The sequence below is a fragment of the Echiichthys vipera genome (genome assembly GCF_963691815.1).
Source record: "Echiichthys vipera genome assembly, chromosome: 8".
Classification (NCBI taxonomy): Eukaryota; Metazoa; Chordata; class Actinopteri; order Perciformes; family Trachinidae; genus Echiichthys; species Echiichthys vipera.
This window is the reverse complement of record NC_139833.1, coordinates 12,989,204-13,009,818: the sequence shown is the minus strand read 5'-3', so window position 1 is coordinate 13,009,818 and position 20,615 is coordinate 12,989,204. Positions and strand designations below refer to the sequence as shown.

The 20,615-nt window shown below is 39.8% G+C and overlaps 2 protein-coding genes across 2 annotated transcripts; both read left to right on the top strand.

Moving 5' to 3' along the window:
- Positions 1–103: 103 nt before the first annotated feature.
- On the top strand, positions 104–6,364 carry rpl18 (ribosomal protein L18). Its single transcript, XM_083918450.1, has 7 exons — positions 104–152; positions 780–866; positions 963–1,070; positions 1,835–1,933; positions 2,091–2,214; positions 5,159–5,228; positions 6,230–6,364. Exons 1-7 carry the CDS (start codon positions 150–152, stop codon positions 6,303–6,305), a joined length of 567 nt encoding a protein of 188 aa, XP_083774576.1. The 5' UTR covers positions 104–149; the 3' UTR covers positions 6,306–6,364.
- A 655-nt stretch (positions 6,365–7,019) lies between these two features.
- Positions 7,020–19,393, top strand: sphk2 (sphingosine kinase 2). Its single transcript, XM_083918436.1, has 8 exons — positions 7,020–7,109; positions 9,626–11,294; positions 13,730–13,879; positions 13,963–14,057; positions 14,165–14,280; positions 14,822–15,022; positions 15,155–16,760; positions 17,195–19,393. Exons 2-8 carry the CDS (start codon positions 10,832–10,834, stop codon positions 17,255–17,257), a joined length of 2,694 nt encoding a protein of 897 aa, XP_083774562.1. The 5' UTR covers positions 7,020–7,109; positions 9,626–10,831; the 3' UTR covers positions 17,258–19,393.
- Positions 19,394–20,615: the final 1,222 nt, after the last annotated feature.

Sequence of the window (20,615 nt, the reverse complement as noted above, 5' to 3'; positions counted from 1 at the left end):
ACTGGAGGCGCCATTTTGGATCAGCACAGTTGTTTTGATCGTCCCGCCGGAAGCGCACGCTCTGTAACCAATCAGAGACCCGAGACTTCAGAGCAGTGTTTATCGCGAGACCTCCGCTCTTCCTTTTCCCTTTTCGCTCTGAGCCCAAGATGGTAGGTGCCGCTATTAGAAACTGTAAAACACGATAGCCCGACTATCCACGATCATCCTGTGACTTAAAACATCTCATGTTGTTAGTGTCGACTTTTACTTGCAGTAAACATAATTTACGTTGCAGTTCTGTCATGATTTCGTGTTATTTCACCATGTAAATGATACTAGCTTACCCTCATTGATGCCGATGTAGTGCCGTTGAGGCAGCCAGGAGGTTGATCCGAAACGAGCTTTAAAGGGAATTCACAATACGGAATATTATGCTAACTCGTTCATTTCTATTCCCCTAAACTGTCACGTTCTTCCCAAATGTCAATTTCAGTTGAAATCGTTGAAAGTATACGGTTGTTTTGCTCGTGATAGCAGTTAGCCGTGAAGTGTCAACGTGTGAACCGGCCTGTTACATGTTGAGCTGCTTTAGTCAATTACAGGGACAGAGTTGCTTTTATTAGCGACATAAACTGTGTATATAGTGTGACATTGTTTGTGCCAAATATAAATATCCAATATCTAACGTGGCGCATGGGTGAAATAGATGCCATTAAGTGTTATGTAAAGTGTTCAATTAAACCATGTAGCTGCTTATTATTATTATGTTATTAATGTGGTTCTGTTTAACTTTTCAGGGAGTTGACATCAGACACAACAAGGACCGTAAGGTGCACAGGAAAGAGCCTAAGAGCCAGGATATCTACCTGAGGCTCCTGGTCAAGGTAACTTATATTTACACACTATGCTTTATTTACTGGCACTAAACTCTGAGTTTACTAGTTTTGATTTTCCTAACCATCCTGCTGGGTTTCTCACAGTTGTACAGGTTCCTTGCCCGCCGTTGTAATGCCCCCTTCAACAAGGTGGTCCTGAGGAGGCTCTTCATGAGCAGGACCAACAGGCCACCCATCTCCATCTCCCGCCTGGTGAGTCTCAATTGTCTCATCCTGTCCGCCACTAATCAACCCTTCTCTTGCTACTATTAGATAGGTTTGCTAATGTAAAAATAATGTATTTTTGATGCAGTGTACATTTGGTTTAGCTGTTTTGTAGCATACTTGAACAATTGTGCAAATCTGACAGATCCACAGCAACTTAGTCTCTTTGTCAGTGTATAAAATTCAGTGAAGACTTGTCTTTTAGTGCCACAGCAGATGATGCCACAGTGTGGAAATTTGGTGTTACAGCTTACTCCTGTGCTGGGACTCTGCTGCTGACCAGTGCATGCACTTAAACATGTCATAAAAATGCAAAAAAAAAACACAATAAGAACTTAATAAGCGTTGTTTTTATTAAACAATGGTGAGGGTGGTGGGCAAGTAGTTTAATTGATGTTTGCCCAGACAAAGACAACCATAGCAAGCCTAGCCACCGCATCCTTTGCCTATTGTGATCTTGTATCAAATGTTCCAGTGGGTTTTGTGCAGTAATGTATACAGAATTTAGAATTAGGTCAAAATACCTCTAGTATTAGTAGATGCGGATTGGTGCGTTCCTAGTTGTCATGTGGCCTGTTCTGCTTTCCATTGGTTCTGACTTCCATGGTGTAGTTAGGTGTGGTTATTGTTTAGCCCCAATTTTCTTCAGTTTTATTGCATCTCAACACTAGCCTTGTAAATGTATGTAATATGTTGTTCAGACATGGGATTTTTGAGTGCTGAGTTTGTCACTGTGCTTCGAATGCAACCAGATCCGTAAGATGAAGATGCCTGGCCGTGAGAACAGAATTGCTGTTGTTGTGGGATCAGTCACTGATGATGTCAGGATTCAGGAAATCCCCAAGCTCAAGGTAACCCCACAGTTTTTTAGAATTACATTTTCTCTTATTACAGTGCTTTATCCCCATTAAGATATCATTCAGTCCATTGTGGATCTTCCCTCAACACTGTAGTTTGGTCTGTGGTAGTCTCTGAGATTGTCCTCATGTCCTGTTTGTCCTCCCACAGATCTGCGCTCTGAGGGTAACCGATGGTGCCCGCCGCAGAATCCTGAAGGCAGGCGGTCAGGTGATGACCTTTGACCAGCTGGCTTTGGCTTCACCCAAAGGACAAGGCACGGTGCTGCTGTCAGGTAACTTAACATGTGGTTATATTAAAAATAAGATACAGTGATGCAATTGGAGTAGGTAATGGTCTCACCGGAACTTAATCATCAAGGCGGCCTCTAAATTCAGCTCACATTAATCATGAATGGGGCCCTGAAGCAGTTAGTTGAGTACAGCCACTAAGATTGCCATTTAGGCTACCCATGTTTAATGATACTCATGGTAATTCTATGCACTTCAGACAGGTTTCTGCAAAGATGAGACCAGATGCATTTTATCTATGCATGAAATGTAGTTTGTGAACCTTTAGTCCCCATATCTCTTGTAAATTCACACTGGTGTGTTTTAGTTGATGTGAGGAGGCACTTGTGAGAGAACTTTATCTGTTTTTTTAGTGCCATTATGACATGAGGAAACTGCATGACTTAGTTAAGTTTGTTTTTCACCTGAATTGTCAGACTTGAGATGCCTAAATGTCTCATCTTTTGTTCTGTATGACATGCTCTCTTTAAATTCAAAGTCTTCAAAGGCATTAAGTGCTTGTGAGTTATTTAGGAGTAATCCTTTAGCTCTGGTTTTGGGTAAATGATCAAACCCCCGTATCATTGGGGGAGAAGAAGGGTCTCTGGTATGTGCTCTCACACCGTTGTAAAAATATTCACCTTTAAACACACAGTAGTTTTTCTGCTATATATATATATATATATATATATATATATATATATATATATATATATATATATATATATATATAAACACACACATAAACACACACACACTGTTGAGTCTGGAGTGGACATCCATATGGTTGTTTCATGAGGTCAGAGTTAAGAAGTGGTGCTAGATTGCTACAGCAGTTTTCACATATAAATCCAGGACAATGTCAGGAGAATCGGGTCATTCGGACGGTATTAGTTTGACATGGGGCGTGGGATAAAATAGCGGCACTTCCAGGATGTCTGAAATATAGATGGCCATTTTGAACAGGATTAAGAAATCTGTATTCTACCAGAAGTTTGAGGGGTTATTCGATTTACTTGATTTTCCCTGTCACCATGTGCGTGCAACGTAGCTTCACTATCGCAAAATGAGTAAACATGAGACTAAAGGGCAGAATTGATTATCTAAAAAAAAGTGATGAGTTCTTCAAGCAACTCTATGCTCCAAGAAATGTTGAAACTACGTATCGATGGGATATGATAACATATTTTACAGAGGGTCATATTTGGACGGGACTAGTATTATCTGAGGTATTTTTTACGGAGCTTTTTACAGACTGTGAAAATCGCCTTGATTTTTACTGCCATTCTCCGTAATAATTACTGACATGGCGTATTCGGACAGGACTAAAACCTCTGGTAAAAATGACCCCACGTCCCCACATGAAACTACTCCTGTCCACATAAGGCTGTAGTCCAGAGTTCCTTTTCACACATGTAGCACACAACTGTATATTCCTAGGGATGCATTCTCACTTACTGTAAATACTCTGTTTACTGTAGATTCAGGGTGGCGCCTGGGTAGAGCATGCAGGAGGCAGTACATGATGTGGATTACATTGCAGTTATGTAGCCTGTTTGTAATTTGGTCATAAACAGTCTCTTGCCGTTCCTTGAATTTGTCTTACAATTTTAGTCCCTTCCCGACTGAATCTTGTTTCTCCAGTTAGACATTTTCGTTGTCGCCTTTGTGTAAATCACCCTTCTTCTTAACCCATTAACCCACATTCGCTCGCTCTGAATACTCTGCACAATGAGTGGCTGTATTCACACGTGGGCTCAATCGGACATTACACAGATTTAGTGTTAGGTAGCTGGTCGGGTAAAGTCAGTGCGTTTACATGCATACCTGGTTTCTTAAACAGCATGTTAACACCATACCCCGGGTAAAATCTGAGTTTTCATACCGGGATTAACAGACTTGGAGAACTCCTTCAGTTACCCGATTATTCATGCATGTAAACAGCGTTCTCGGGTTACTATCGGGTTCCTCTGTGGCTGTGTCTTTTGGCCCGAAAATAGAACAAACCAGGAAGAAACAGAGCCGAAAAAACCATAGCCATATTATCTTTAAACCGAGGGAGGACTTGGCAGCGGCAAGTAACATCACTACCAAGAAGACAGCTTTCGGACGTAATTTTGTCCAAATGTCGGTCGTTTGTGATTTTGACAAAGGTGAACAGGATAAAAAAAAGCTGTTTTCTGTCCAGCTGTATGTTGGTGGAGCCCCACCTACTGTATATCATTTTCCCATTCATCCCCTGCTCATATATATAAGGGGAACTTGAATAATCCAGTCATTCCCTTAACCGGTGTAAGGCAGTTTTTGGGTTCCTGATCATGTAAACACACAGAATGTTTGTCTGATCCGACTGATTCGGTCATTTGCATTCGCACATACAGCGCCGTCTGGTTAAAAAAATAAAAGGCCAGTAAATAGAAGAATTGCAAAGGGGTTACGCTTAGGTTATTCATACTGAAAGTGGAAATCCACATTTAACTATTACTTTTCATTCTCAACATAACTTCACAGTTTCCAAATATAAAGTCGTCTGTACTGTAATTTAAGGGAAACAGTCACGTGGCCACTGTACAAACTGTAACTTCAGAAATTTGTACTTTAATCTCTACGGATAAAATATGCAACACGTGGCATGTTAGAATTCAATTTAGGATTAGCTAGTTGTTGTTTTTATATATATATATATATATATAAATATATATATATATATATATAAATATATATATATAAATATATATATATATATATATAAATATATATATATATATATATATATATATATATATATATATATATATATAAATATATATATATATATATATATATATATATATATATATATATATATATATATAAAAATATATATATATATATATATATATATATATAAATAAATAATGTATAGCATTTGTATCTGCTTTTAATCCTTAACATTTGTCTGTTCTTCAGGACCCCGCAAAGGCAGAGAGGTGTACAGGCACTTTGGAAAAGCCCCTGGAACTCCTCACAGCCACACCAAGTATGTGACAACAGTTTGTTAAAACACAAAACTAAATGTTAACATTGGTGATGTTACTGGTTACACCTGTGTTCAGCAAGTAAAAAGCAAATAAGACAAAAGTTAAAATTGAGCCCTGATAAAAAGATTGTGTTGAATTCTGACAGTTTACCAAGAAAACGCAATGTACTTTAAAAGTATTTTTCTCCTAATCTTAGTGCTGTTATACATAGTTGGTGTAGTTTTTTGGTGAGGGTAAATTTATTAGTTTAGGAGAAAATTAGTGTTTTGACAACAACCTCCGACCTCTTACAGGGTTCATACCGGTGCTTGAAATCCTTGGAAATGCTTTAATTTTAATGTTTTCATGTTTGAAAAGTGTTTGAATTTTGGATATAGTTCTTGAAAATGCTTGAAATTATATGTGCATTTCTTTCACAACAAATAGAGTAGAAGTAAAACAAAGTCAGTGCCTAATAATTTCCAGTTTGTATGTATTTGTAGAAATATTATTATATATTAATATTATATATTAATATTATTATTTTACCACATCTGTATGTTGCTGAAAAAGCTTGAAAATGGGCCTTGAAAGTTCTTAAATTTGACCTTTTGAAAAGGTGTACGGGCCTTTTTCATAGGAAGAGCACAGGTGTTATTAATAACATTAAAGATGAGTCTGATCTATTAAAGTACCAAAGTAAACCAGCATCTTGAAATTGAGGCGGCTAAATGGATTTGTCACTTATCAGGAAACCCAGGGCTCAATAGTAGAGTTAAAATCAATGCTTTATCAGAACAGAGTGAAAAGTTTGTGCTCAAAGAGGGAAAATTGAAGTGTTTAGGGACGACTTAACTAATTTTAGTGTTTGTGAATAGAGTGCTAGGTCAGCTTGTGGTTATTTGTAAGGCAGCATTGATGTAAAGAATCAATGAGTACATTTAAATGTATAGCTGTATTATATTAATGTTGCCTTTGTGTTACATCTTTTTAAACTAAAGTATTCTTTTCTCTTCTCCAGGCCCTACATCCGCTCCAAGGGCAGAAAGTTCGAGAGAGCTCGTGGTCGCAGAGCCAGCCGTGGCTACAAGAACTAGTCTGTGTCGTTGTTTTCCATGCAATCTGATACAAATAAAAGATGGACTGTACAAAATGAGTTTTCCTTTGGTGTTTTATTGAGCAGCTTGCACACCCTTGCAAATGTCAGTGATTTTAGGTATAAGGTGAAATGCCTTTTAACGCCGGATCGTTATCTTCCTGTCTCACTCCGCAGACACTCACTTTTAATCACTTAAAAAAAATCTCAAAAGCATATGATAGTGTGTAAACGCACTCACCGTAAATTGTCTTGTTTGTGTGTATATATATTTCCCTTTTAGATTCTTTAGAAAACTTTAATCTGCTTGTATTTTTGCTTTTCTAGTGTTTTTGCTGATGCTTTAATGATAGGTGGGAATCTCTCAAACCCTCAGAGGTTTTATCCCCCTTTATGTTCATTTATGCACTTACGAGTTTATTTCTGTTATTTTAATCTTGTTTGTTTTTGCATAAATAAATAAAACGTCGCATGAGGAGACTAGGATGAAGCTTAATCACATATTTACAAGACAACCATTTTAAATTAAATGTCCAGCCCTCATGGAGGTTTTAAAGTCAATCTGACATCAGGAATCGTTTGCACAGTATTAAGTTGATCCAGGGGAAAACATGACTTGGCCAGGAAGTGTGGGTCTGTCAATGATTGGAGAATGTCGGTGGGTGTTGCAATGTTTTCCTTATCGCCATTGGACTTCCTCTCCGCCGGTCAAAGCTGCTGTTGCTGCGTCTCCAGGCACTTCCTGCAACCGAGCTACAGTTTCACAGCAAGCGAATGTCGTGTCGAGGTGGGGAGACAAGATGAGGTAATTCTGGGTGTTTCTGCTTTGATATATTACACTGAACTTGGCTCATTCTAAAGGTGGTGCTGCTAAAAAGACGAGTTAAAAAGTTGACAAATGTTCGTGTTATCTGCGGCTTCATGGTATCAGTTACAAAAAAAGCAGCCGTTAGCTACCGTTTGTCACCAACCGCCGTTCAAACTATCCGTTAGCGAACGTTCTCTCAACCGTTAGCTACCGTTCATCATCAACTGTTAGCGAACGTTTGTCATCAACCGCTGTTCAAACCGGCCGTTAGCTACCGTTGTCATGCACCGTTATCTGCGCTAACTTGGATACTTCCTTAAATTAATAAAAGAGACGCGAACTGTCAAACGGGGGCTTTTCAGTGTACCCCTGGTGATGTGTGGTTACTTTCTAGAGAATAAGGTGGCAATAGTGCATTAAGTTAGCTTGAACTCAGGCTACATGTTAACTAGTAAACTGCTAGCTACTGCTAACTGACACCGCTGTGTTGCGCTTGTCAGGCAGCAGTTTACAGTAGCTACTGTATTCATAACATTAGCTTGCGTTTGGCCATCCGCCGTGATTTAACGTTCAGATTCGTAACTTGTAACAGTTTTTGCTTCTTGGCGACTTATTTTAAAGGGTGCAACATTCATGTAAATGGATTTTCAACTTCCTAACTGTTAAAATAAAGCAATAGTTAAGTTGTTCTGCTGGCTAACCTCCCGTCAACCTGCTAGCTAACGTTATGTGGATGTGACCATCAGTGAAGTTAGCTGTTAACGTTTTTTATTTTTCTTTATTTAAATATTCGCTTTATACATAAAGTGTCTAACATATAACACAACACATGATAGCCTTTTTAAATTCAAACAAACAATGGGTAAAAATAAATACAGCAAGGATCTCATGGTAATAAAAAATCAATCAATAATTAAATAAACATTGTCATTTCAATACATAGATGTATGTAATAATCTCTGTTATAAATTCCATTAAATGAGTGGTATAAGTGGTATATCAAATATCTTTTCATAGTCTGAAAATGTTGTATTCTTTTTGTTTTTGATTAAGGCTGGGGATTTATAAAGTGAATTGAATTCAGTTAAAATATGAGAAAAGGTTGGTTTGGAGGCTGAACATTGCTGCTTGTGAATAAAATATTTACCAAATAAAGTTAAAAAAAAAAGTAATTAAATACTGAAGACAGTTCTTATACTGTTCTTATTTTCATATTAACATATAACATCTTTAAGGGAAAAGCAGTGTCGTCAGAGTTGTTAGACAAGCAGCTGTGACGTGCCTTAGTTCCCTCAGTAAAATAAAGCTCTTGAGTTCAAAGTATAAGCCAAACTTGCCCAAAATACCCCCGAAGTCACTCAACAACAGCCTCATTGTATGTGGAGGGTACAAAATTAGCCTGCTGGTATTATTTCTGGGTGTCTCCGCCCTGCATTTCAAGGACGTAAGTTAAGGTGCAACAATGGGCATCAGTGAGGTCCTTTTTGTGTGTGTTTTATCAAGACAGGACATCAGCCAAGTAATGATTTTGTCTGCGCCACAGCTTGCATAATGCTTCCAGGCTCCTATAAAACTTGAAAGAGAGATGCGACTAGTTTATTAAGTTAGGGTTCACATGAAGTCCCACAATGATAGTCCAGTTATTGTACTTTGACATGCTTAAGTCTGATTAACTGGACTCTGCAGAGCTTTAACATTTCTGTAACCTGTCATCTGTAGCCTATACTTGATATGATAATTAATTGTGCTTTGTTGTGATTCATATCATACATTGAGACCTTTCCAAAATCATATACCTAGTCAAAATCATTTTCAAAGTTGTGTATAGCTGTTAAGTTTGTGAAATGAATCCCAAACTTGTTATGAATATATAGTGATCATTACATTAGAAACTTATTTACTAAGAACTATTTAAGATTGTTGAGTAAGACTGTTGCATGCTAATGCGTATTGCAAAACCTCTTAAATCTAGTACCATGTAGGTCAGCAAATTTGCCAAATCTCAGTCCTAGATTCAAATTGTGAAAGAAACACTGATTCCCCAAATTCTGTTACACAAAAGCCCTATTCAAAAAACAAACAAGAAAACAGACGTGGATATTGTCTGTCAACCTTTCATGCAAAAAAATCTGGTGTCTCAGCAAGGCGGCTGAGAATGCGTGACTGTTAGTCATTATGTACAAAGACGCACTGGGGGTCAAGGGGCACGCTGGGTCTTGTATTGCTTCACCTTAACTTTAATCTCTTCCTCTTATCATGACAGTTCTTCTCTGTACTTGTTCTACTCAAATTGTGAAAATGTGATACAGAAATTTTCACCTTTGCACAGTGAAATCCAAGGTAAATCACAGGCACAATTTATTAAATTAATTTAGTTGTGTGTCAATTTATTACCCATCCGCTCTAAAAATCCATTTAGTTGGATCACTCATACATTAAAGTTCTGCTATTGTTTGTTCCACTTCTGCAATTGACTGGTCCACCTCCTCTGCTCCTCCTTTGTGTTCGTATAGGAACAAAGATCTTTGGGAGGACACGTCAAGACTTGACTCAAGGACATTACCATGACATAAACTAAGGACCCACCTGGGACTGTCTCCTTGTTTGTCTTTTGTTTTGTTTCTGTGTTTATTTCTTTTTTCGTTGTCTAGTCTCCACCTGTCTTATCTAGAGTTCATCCTGCTCTTGTGGAGAACAGATAACCTTGTGGTATGCAGGAGTATTTGTTTGGTTGAAACTTTAATGTATCGCACTACTGTCTAGAGGACTGGCCTAGTCACTCCTCTTGCCTGCCTCCCATATCACTGAGATTAAAGATAGCAATAGAGGTATCAAAGGTCTTGGAAGAAGTCTGCACTTATCATATCTTTGTGGCATTAATTACATTTCAGACAGCACTTACCATGCAACATACTCTACAGAATTATTTGCCTGTGCATTAATTTAATTGTTGTAGCCTCCTTGTTTAAACAAGGTGTGTTTGTTTGTCTTATTCATACTTAATGCATTTTTTTTCAATGCAACCAAGAACGTTGTTTTGTCCATTTGTCTAATTATTTAAAGATTTATTGTTAATGTCAAGGAGCTGCTCAGCTGCCTGATATTGATATCGCAATAGGCGGGCTTTAAGTTGTTATGTAAACTTTTTCTTTTTTACTTATGCAATCTTTGTGAAGAACACTTGTTTAAATGACTGATGTTGTAGTGGAAAATATACATTTTTAAGTTCTGTTGTCTTTGAATATGTTAAAGTATTGCTCACTAATTTTTCCACTGGCCGTAAACTGTAGCAGCTGATGGCTCTTTAGCTCAAACTATGATGGGAACTTTCTAACTGTGACACCAAAACTGATATTAAGCAGTTTCCATCTTCACTGGATAAATACTCTAAACAGAAGAACATTTAAACTGGAACAAGTTTTTCTTATCAAATGAAGACATACTTCTGAAATGGACGCATGGAAACAGAAACTGATCTGATCTTTCCTTTTTTTGTGACATTGTCTCTTGCATCCAAACACTGAAGAGGGAGAATGATTTTTGAAGAGATTTCATGGATAAAGCTCTCGGACTGGCATTCAGATACATTTTGATTTTCCCCGCCAATCTTGAAGAGCTGCCATATTCCAGTTTTTAAGCCTCTAACTGTAGAAAATACAACTCTAAAGCTTCTTGGACCGGCCTTTTCCTGATAAGATCCATCCACTACAGCAGTGAGGATGCGATCTCCAGAACCATCTTCACCCTCCACCGCAGAAGCCCTCCTTCATGGCCAGTTTGCCAGCTGGGGTACAGGCAGCAACAGCAACAATAACAGCTGCCCAAACAGCCCTGGTGGTCCGGGAGGACTCTCCCCCGCTGCCTCCCCTACTCCGGCTCCGGCCTCCAACTATGCCTTGACCCTCACCCACACCCACATACATATCCAGCGGCTGTCACCACGACCAGGAAAGGAAGCCCGTCTCTTGCTGCCTTTATCAGAGCTAGTGGGATGCAGCTGCCCTCGTGCCCCTGCGCCCCCTCTCCTGGTGCTGTACTGGTACCCTCCAGGCAAACGACGGAAAGGGGTTTCTCGGCGCAGGCAGGTGAGGGCCTACCTGGCGGAAAGCAGGTCTGAAGCTGAGAGGTGGTCGGCTGCTGTGCAGTGTCTACTCAGAGGTGTGACCGTGACTGCTGACACAGGTGAGTGTCACCAGTTTAGAGATTTTTTTCCGATCCAATCCGATACCTGATGTCGATCCGATACTACTGTTGAATGAAATAACCGTATACCTTGTCATGTGAGTGAAGGCCTCAGTCTTGACATAAACATTTAGCCATGTTTAAAAAAAAAGGTAACAAATGAACACAGATGTTATGTACTTAATGTTATTTATTAACAAATAACAAAGTGTTCATTAGTAGCAAATATAAATAACACTTCCATGTAAAGTGCACTGCAAACAGATATTTAAAAATGTTATATAAAGCGCTAAACGGTGTTGCAAACATAAAAATGTAGTGACTAGATTGCTGTAACTGTATTGCTGTGTATGATATTAAGAAAAAAGAAATGACTGGATCTGAATGCTGGATCTGCCTCATTCATCCAATATCCAATCCAGCAAATTAGTCAATATCAGAGCCGCTACCCGATCCGGGTATCTGATCGGTGCATCTCTACACCAGAGGTTTGCCTGTTCAGATAAGGTGATTGTTGTTAGATGGTGTTACACGGACATACTGATGATCGTAGTGGCCAATTAACCTCAGTGTGTCTGTGTATTTCCTGAGTCTGGACCTTTCTGGCATCCACCTGTTTCAGTTCACATCAGTATGTTTTGAAATTCAACTGTAAACTTTTTAATAGGCCCTCCATGAACATGAACACTATGTTGCTGTTCATATTTCTTAGTGAAAGTTCCCCAGACTCCAAAACCCAAAGAATGCTGTTGTTATTAATAATCCTGGCATTGATATAGTGTGCAGGGCTTAAAGTTCTCAGGCATAGAGCAATTTTACATTCATATAATGCTTAATACAATACATCGTACACACTTCCTCCAGGGAAACTTTTCAGGCTCACAAATCTTTTCTTGCTTTAACCCCTGATTGTGGATTTACAGTGAACGGCTTTATCTAAAGGATGACATGGTTACAGTCGTTTAGAGTAGATGATAGAGTGATTTACTCTGGCTCTGACCTTCATGTTTATCTCTACGAATAAGTCTTGAATTCCTGTTGTTTACTGCATGAAAACACACAATGTTGCCTCATGCCGCCTTGATTAATGCCTCCTTTGTAAATGCTCGCTAAGTATAGCTTAATGTCACAGTGACCCCAGACTCGCACATACACATTTTGTCACTAAGGACACAGATGGTACTAAGAGTAGTTAAGCATTTTAGGAGTTATGTAGCAAAATTAAAGGGGATTAACACTAATACACCCTAAGAAGCTGTGAGATTTATTATTCACTGTATTAATTTGGATTTGTTTTGTTTGTTTGTTTCACATAACTGCATCTCACTTTTTTTGCCCTTATCTGTCCTACACACATGTTCTGTATCATTCAGTGACAAACGTAGAGACAGAGAGGGTGGGGCCGCTGCAGCTAGCCACCCCCATCCCAAGCGCCGTATCCCCCAGCCTCAATAATCATACAGATAGCAAGGCCCCGTTCTGTGTTTACTTTCACTGTGTGTGTGTTTATCTTTTTCTCACCATTACCTGCTGTATGCGTCACACTTTTTGCCAGCATCTCCCATCTCTTCCTGTCTCCTTCCTCTTCTTAAGACTCAACCCATTATTCTCTTTTATGTCTTCGTCATTTGTTTTCCTCAGTCTCTACCTATCACATCACCGACTCATTCATACTCTGTTGCAGTTCACCCCATTTTTGTTTTTTTGCCAGCCTTCTGTCTCACATACAGTTTCTGTTCCACTTATCACACATAGCCTTGGTTCTGTCTCATGTCTCTGTTATACTTCTTTTACCTAATTACGCAATTTGAATCACTGCATCACTTGCTGACTTGATTCTTAAAGGTTTTATGCTTCCGAGCATTATAGTTGTGGTTAACTGGGTTTTCTGCTGATTTGCTTTAGTTTTGTTTGTTGCATAATACAGGATTATCTGAGAGTGCAGTCATTTCATCTCCTTAGTTGCACCGTTGGCATCCATCTGTACGTTTCAAAATCTTAGATTTTCAATGCTAACTATAGAAGCTTTTTATTTATTCTAAGTTTCATACCTACCTAACCTGATGAAACAGATGAGAATTGGAGTATTGTTGCATCTGCACAAGAGTTGGAAAGCTAGTTGATAATTAATTATTTATTATTATTTCACCACATTGCATTATTTAATTCCCATATTATATAAAGTGTCCTTTATCATGTATCTGAATTTAAATGATTAACAGACGCACTCTTGGGTGACAGGATTATGCGGTGTGAATTAGATCCTGTGAGGCGAAATAAAGGAGGCTCAAATGATCGAATGCACTCAAAGTCCAGGGTTGGGCAACACTGTGTAATGACATGCTCCCAGTTGGAACCTCTAGTTCTTTTCTTTGTTCTGGACAAAAACTGTGTGAGTTATAACTTATTCATGCTCTCCCTTTTTTTTCATACAGAATTTTCAAGAAGTCTGCTACCTCGTCCCAGGCGACTACTGTTATTGGTCAATCCCTTCAGTGGAAGAGGCCAGGCAATGCAGTGGTGTCAGACCCACATCCTGCCAATGATCCGAGAGGCCAACATCAGCTACAACCTTATCCAGACAGGTAACACACCAAGGGCACAGACGGATAATATATTGATATAAAACATACATATATAACCGTTTAACTTATTTAACCTTTCTTAGAGCGTCAGAACCATGCCAGAGAGCTTATCCGAGAGATATCGCTCCCAGAGTGGGATGGCATCATCATTGTCTCTGGGGATGGTCTGCTGCATGAGGTGTGTAAAGGTTGAATTTAGGGATATGTTCAAGGGGGGAACTTGCAGTATATTACAGTGACAATATTTATTCTATGCTTTTATACTACCATATGTCCACCATGAAGGTAATTAATGGGCTGATGGAGCGTCCTGACTGGGAACAAGCAATAAAAACACCTGTCGGCATCCTTCCCTGTGGCTCCGGGAATGCACTGGCTGGCTCCATCAACCACCATGCAGGGTTAGCATGTATTTCATTCATGTCTGAGAATTATGTGTCTTTTTCAGTCGAATCTTGTTTCCCCGCCCAATGTGAACTTAAATGTGTGAAACTAGACAAATACTCATAAATTGGTAATTAAGGACACCATATAATATGTCTGTCTTTACTCCTGTCTGCTTCTCCAAACTAGCAGTATGGTAACCGTCATCTACTGTAGGTAATACACAGACTAGTCCCTCATACAAGTCCACTTCAAAAAGAACTATCCCTTTAAGTTAATAGGTTGCTGAACAGACACTAGACATTTAAAAAGTGTTCACGGACTCAGCATTTGACACATTTGACATGCCATCTAGCAAAGGTGTTATTTGTATTTTGTGTTTCCTGTATGTGGATTTGTTGGCTTTTTCATTACACAGAATCAGATCAAACCTGTTAAAAACTCATAAGTTATCGTGTCTTACCTTTAAACAAAAGAGGTCTCTGTGTTGACCTGTTGGTTGTAAAGTCCTCTCCTTATCTTTACTGACAGGAGGTGTCTTCTTTATATCTCCCTCAGATATGACATGTGCCTTCGGGAGCCCCTCCTTTTGAATTGCTGCTTTTTGCTTTGTCGAGGTGGTGTCCGGCCCATGGACGTGATCTCTGTGACAACAAGCCCCTCTCCCTCCAACAGTCGTAGTGCAGCACCAAGGAGACTGTTTTCTTTCCTTTCTGTTGCCTGGGGCTTTGTGTCTGATGTGGACATTGAGAGTGAGAGGTGAGTGTGTAGTTAAATTGTAAGAACATAAATTGTTGTATTTGTTCATCTAAGCATTACTCTAATTATCCTCCAGTATCAATTAGTTTTATAACAAAAGAAAGGTTAACTTGAAATCTTTCCTTACTCCAGGTATCGTGGCCTGGGCTCAGCTCGCTTCACTCTGGGCACCCTGGTGCGCATAGCTTCTCTTCGATCCTACAAGGGTCGTCTGTCCTACCTGCCTCCCTCTCTTAGCCCCACATCACCAGATGCCACACCTCCTCCACCAAGGAGACCACTCTCCCGCAGTATCACAGAAGGCCTGGATGGCTTCTGTCGAACACCCATCCATCGCACCAGCTCTGACATGGGCATCAGTGAACAGAGGAGCCTGCGTAGGGGTGAGGGAGAGAGGGAAAAAGAGGAGAGGCAGAGAGAAAGGGAGAGAAGAAGAGAAAGAGCTAGGGGAGGAGGAACTGGTGTAGTGAGGGCAAGCAGCCTGGCAGAGGATAGAGAGAGGGAGGGGGAGGTGGAGATGGAAGCAGAAGAGGAGAGGTTAGGGACTTGTTCAGAGAGTTCAGAATCAAATGAAAGGGAAGACTGCAATATTGGAACGGTGGAAAGGTTGGTGGGGATCAAGGATGGAAGGGAAGATGAGAGAAGGGTAGAGCAAAACTCCAGTGAGATGGAGGAGGAAGATAGGAGGAAGGATGTGGAAGGCAGTGGTGGTTCTGCAAAGGGGGAGAAAGTGTTGCTTTCAAGAGAACTGGGAGAGAGCTGTGGCGTAGACATGGGGCAAGAGGCGGATAAAGAGCCAGATGGTTGTCTCGTTTACCAAGATAACCTTCAGGGAGCCAGACAGATACTAAGAAAGAATTCAGCCCCTTCAAGCCAGATAGCCAGCGCTCTCTTCAACCAGCCCCTCAGTCAGGAGGCAGACACAGATTCTGGTGCCTCATACGGGGTAGAGGACATGGATCTAAATGGAACCTACTACCAGAAAGAACCCTACCAACTGGACGTTGCTCGTGAGCGATCTCTCACCATCTCCTCTCCCTTTCGTCACTCTCCCTTCTCTTACAAGCCCAAGACCCTGGACCAAAACCAGAACGCCTCCCGGCCAAGGCCACTCTCTCTCCTCCAGCACTCCCACTCAAACTCCCTCCCACCTAAACTCCCCTCCCTCTCCTTGTCTCTTTCTCCCACACCCCCATCTTCCCCTTCATGTGCCTCCCCACACTCTTCATCTTACCTCGTCCCTCGTCCTAACACCCCAAATTCCACCTCGCCCTCACCCTCTTTACGCACACCGTCCTCGTCTTTTAACTTTGACATTGCCGAGCCAGCAGGATCCCTGAAGAACCGTCCTTTTGTCTCACTGCCTTTAAATGTCCCTAGGGATGACTTGTTACCCCCTCTCGACCAACCGCTTCCCACCCGAGACTGGGTCACCATTGAAGGGGATTTTGTCCTTGTGCTGGCCCTTTATCAGTCCCACCTCGGGGCTGATCTTCATGCTGCACCCCAGGCCAGGTTTGACGATGGGCTGATCCACCTCACTTTTGTGCGGGCGGGGATCTCCAGAGCTACTCTACTAAGACTGTTCTTTGCCATGGAAAGAGGCACCCACCACTCTGTCAGCTCACCGTATGTGAGCCATATTACCTGCAGGGCCTTCAGGCTGCAGCCTCTGTCTACACGGGGAACACTGACTGTGGATGGAGAACTGGTGCCCTATGGGCCTCTTCAAGCACAGGTCAGAAAGGGGAATATGGTACTTGGTACTTCCTGAGTGTATTTGAGGTGCTGTGATCTGAGTTTAGTAACTGTAGGTAGTTAGATAGGGTGTGACAGATTCCACTCATACATATAGCACTTGCTCATGTAACTGCAACATAATGGGCTGGGCTGTGCCAGTTATAGTATTTAGATTGTGTTTAATGTTATAAATGTTTGGCCCAATGATGAATAACAATAAGCAAAAAACAGGTGCTTTGTGTTAGACAAGCTTTTATAATGATGACTATTGTTAATCATTCACATAGTTGACAATGACACATGAGGTAAAGAGGTGTGTTTTATCTTGTATGATGTACTGTATGCATCAACACTATTAATGCTTTGTAGTTATGTTAATGAGTCAGATTTATGGGTGATAATTTCATTTTCTGATCTCTTTATATTTCACAGGTTCATCCTTCCTTGGCTCGTCTCATCGTTGGTGACTCTGGAGTGAAGATTACCAGATTTTAATCAGGGTTTAGTTGATCTGATTAACAGATACAGCACTCTACTGAATTATGTAATCTCTGTTGTCATCTATACTCTGAAAGGGAGGGTGAGTATCAGAGAGACTTTTTAAATAGCCTGGATTGCAGAAACTGCTTTTCTGGGGTTTAATGAAAGGGATAACCCACCGAGCCACGCATCATTGGAGCATGACTGCAGGGATTAATATCAAATTTGAAAATGGATGAAAAATGCGCCTCATTGCACAGCTGTTGGATTACGCTCAGCGTACCCTGAGAAGCATGAAAACTGCACAGCCTGGGATAGTAAGAGGGAAGAACAATCGAATGTTTTTGTTTGTTTTTGTGTGCAGAGAGTGCATGTGTTGGGTGTATACATAGTAGTATGCATGCAGAGAAGCACTACCTGAATTTTGCCTTTCAGTGAGACGGAAAGAAATTGGATTAATTTCTGAGAAAGTTGTTCTTAAACATGAAATGCTATAAAAAATATAAATTGAGATTCACTCGGACAAAATAGACCCCAACCCTCTATCTTCAGCCCCAACCCCAATGTCTGAGTATAAAAACTTCCGTCCATTAAAGGAATGCCTTATCTGACACTGGACAGTACAGTTGTACCTTTGCCCTTACTTGCTCTTACTTATATAAGATACCCAAATATTCTAAATCTCTGTCCACCTTTCATTGTGTCCGTCCACTACATCAGAGCAAAGCTACGCTTATATACTTAGACATACACCCACCTACCCACTGTTATCTTTGAGCACACTACTCTCGACTGTTTTAAGCATCAGTGGAGAAAAATGTGGAAAAATGTACACTGACCATTTTGTTCATGCAAGTGACTCAATGTAGAGCAGCGCAATCAAGCTTTTCAGGGTCATTACATTAGAAAGAACAATGGAACCGTTGAACGGTGACCATTACTGACATTTTTACATAATCTGCCTGTTTTTGTTAGCCAGTGGATGCACAATGATGATGTCAACATCTCACTTTACAACATATTGAACATAAAAATATGAATGAAGCAAGCGTCTTTGTCAGTGGTTTTAGACCGTTCATTTTCAATAAATGTTTCAGAATCACACAGATGTAGAGAAAATATCACTATCTAATGAGTAATCATCTTTGGAAGTGTAGAGGACATCACATGCCTCTGTTTAGTAGTAAGTAGTGCATTTATTTTGCACAATAACTGAAGTTGAAGCAGCACAGAAAATTACAACACTAGAATGGATAGTAGCTTTGAGCTGCATCTAAAGAGTAACGCAGAATCTGATACAATGCTTTGTTCTAGAAATGGATGCACGAGTATAATAGTCTAGTCCAGATACTATAATAAATGGATCACCTCACATTCCTAGCCTGAAATGACTCAAGTGTCTCAATTTGAAGCTTTTGAAAGGTAGGATTGACACTAAACTCCAGCAGCTCCGTGTTGTCACATCAGACTTTTGATCAAGAGATAAATCAGAGGTAAAACAACTTTCACTGTGAGAAATTATCCAGCAACAGAGCTGATCTGCTGAATTAAGTGATAGACTGGGTTTTAAATTTGAAATATTTTGAGAACTATTTTCCAAATGAGGATGTGCTCCTTAGTGAAATCAAACAGCAGATATCGGAGCCTGTGATAGCAATTGTAATGTTTTATAAATTCATTTTTGAAATGTTATAATAAAACCTGCTGATATATTTGGTCAAATGAAAGGATAAATTATTAGCATGTGTATCATTCAGTGAGATCATGTGCCAACTGCTTGGGTCATCATCCACATACTGTATGTCTTGGTCTTTCCTGGACAAATCAATGCCTTGTATGATACGCCTGTAAATGCTGGCTGTTGATCATGAACTGTTAAAACCTGACTGAAAATTGAGTAAAACTCTTTGCTCGCCTTTTTTCTTCTTTAATCTTCTTTTCCTTTGAGCGCACAATGCAGCTAGGCTACCACAACTACACTGTGCTAACACAGCCACAGAATGTGAATACAACATTTTGAGTCTAGGTTGTAACAGTACCAAATAGAGGAATCCATATACACTTTGAATTGAATGTTTTGCCAAAATGTTTACTCTTGAGGTTTAAGAGAGAAGTTTACCTTCCTATGAATTTTGTCGTCTATGGCCATAGCTCAGACTAGGGTGGTATAGACTAATTTGATACGACAATGTCGGGGTATAACCCCTTAATAATGCCATTAAGATGTCTGTATGGACTGCCTGTAATGAATTTGTATTGAGTACTAAAGTCACTGATATATGACATATAGACATACACAGTGTACAGTTAATAGTTACATGGTTTTGAATAAATGTAACTTGATAAATCTGCAGCAAATCTACTGTAAGTTTGTCACATCAATGTGTCTTTATATTTATATAGTACATTCAGAAGTGCTCCTGTGACATCAAGAGAGGGAGGTTAATTTTATCAGTAAAACACAGTGGAGTTCAAAATTAGAGAACAGATGTATTAATACAAAATATGATCAAAAAAATGAAATCACATATATTGTTATAGATTAAGCTATACTTTATATAAAGGTAAATAAAATCAGCTGCAGCATTAAAGTGATATTTACATTAATCTATCAATAATTATAATCTAATAATGTCATTTTCTGAAATGGGCCATTCTGCATGAGTGCTTTAACTTTTTGTACTTAAATACATTTTTATGCTAATACTTTTGTACTTTTACTTAAGTAACATTTTGAAAGCAGCACTTTTACTTGTTACTAGGGATCAACTGATGTGTATTTTTTAGGGCAGATACAGATTTTTTTCCGCCTTAGCTGAAGACCGATACGGGCTGCTGATTTTTTGGAGCCGATATTTGGAGACCATACTACTTTTGCTCCCTCAATTTACATAATTTACAACTCCCTGTCTCTCTCTCTCTCTCCACCGTGTGTGTGTGTGTGTGTGTGTGTGTGTGTGTGTGTGTGTGTGTGTGTGTGTGTGTGTGTGTGTGTGTGTGTGTGTGTGTGTGTGTGTGTGTGTGTGTGTGTGTGTGTGTGTGTGTGTGTGTGTGTGTGTGTGTGTGTGTGTGTGTGTGTGTGTGTGTGTGTGTGTGTGTGTGTGTGTGTGTGTGTGTGTGTGTTTGTGTGTGTGTGTGTGTTTGTGTGTGTTTCTCCACAGCAAGGTATTTCTACTTTTACCTAAGTAAAACCTCTGAGTTTTTACTCCATCGCTGTCCACATGTACTATATGTTAAGCGTCTTGAGGTGAACTTTGTTATGATTTGGCACTGTAAATAAAATTGAATTTAATTAAAATGTATTTAGAAAACATGCACCCTTCTAACTCCAAGCATAGGGAATAGGGTCAATGAATAAATAAACAAACCTGTA

Bases quoted from the DNA above. Each gene is read 5' to 3' on its own strand.
- rpl18 (XM_083918450.1), top strand. The intron at 1,934-2,090 runs GTAACCCCACAG...GTCCTCCCACAG, and splicing joins AGGAAATCCCCAAGCTCAAG to ATCTGCGCTCTGAGGGTAAC. The intron at 5,229-6,229 runs GTATGTGACAAC...TCTCTTCTCCAG, and splicing joins ACTCCTCACAGCCACACCAA to GCCCTACATCCGCTCCAAGG.
- sphk2 (XM_083918436.1), top strand. From the start codon at position 10,832: ATGCGATCTCCAGAACCATCTTCACCCTCCACCGCAGAAGCCCTCCTT. The intron at 13,880-13,962 runs GTAACACACCAA...AACCTTTCTTAG, and splicing joins CTACAACCTTATCCAGACAG to AGCGTCAGAACCATGCCAGA. The intron at 14,058-14,164 runs GTGTGTAAAGGT...TCCACCATGAAG, and splicing joins GGGATGGTCTGCTGCATGAG to GTAATTAATGGGCTGATGGA.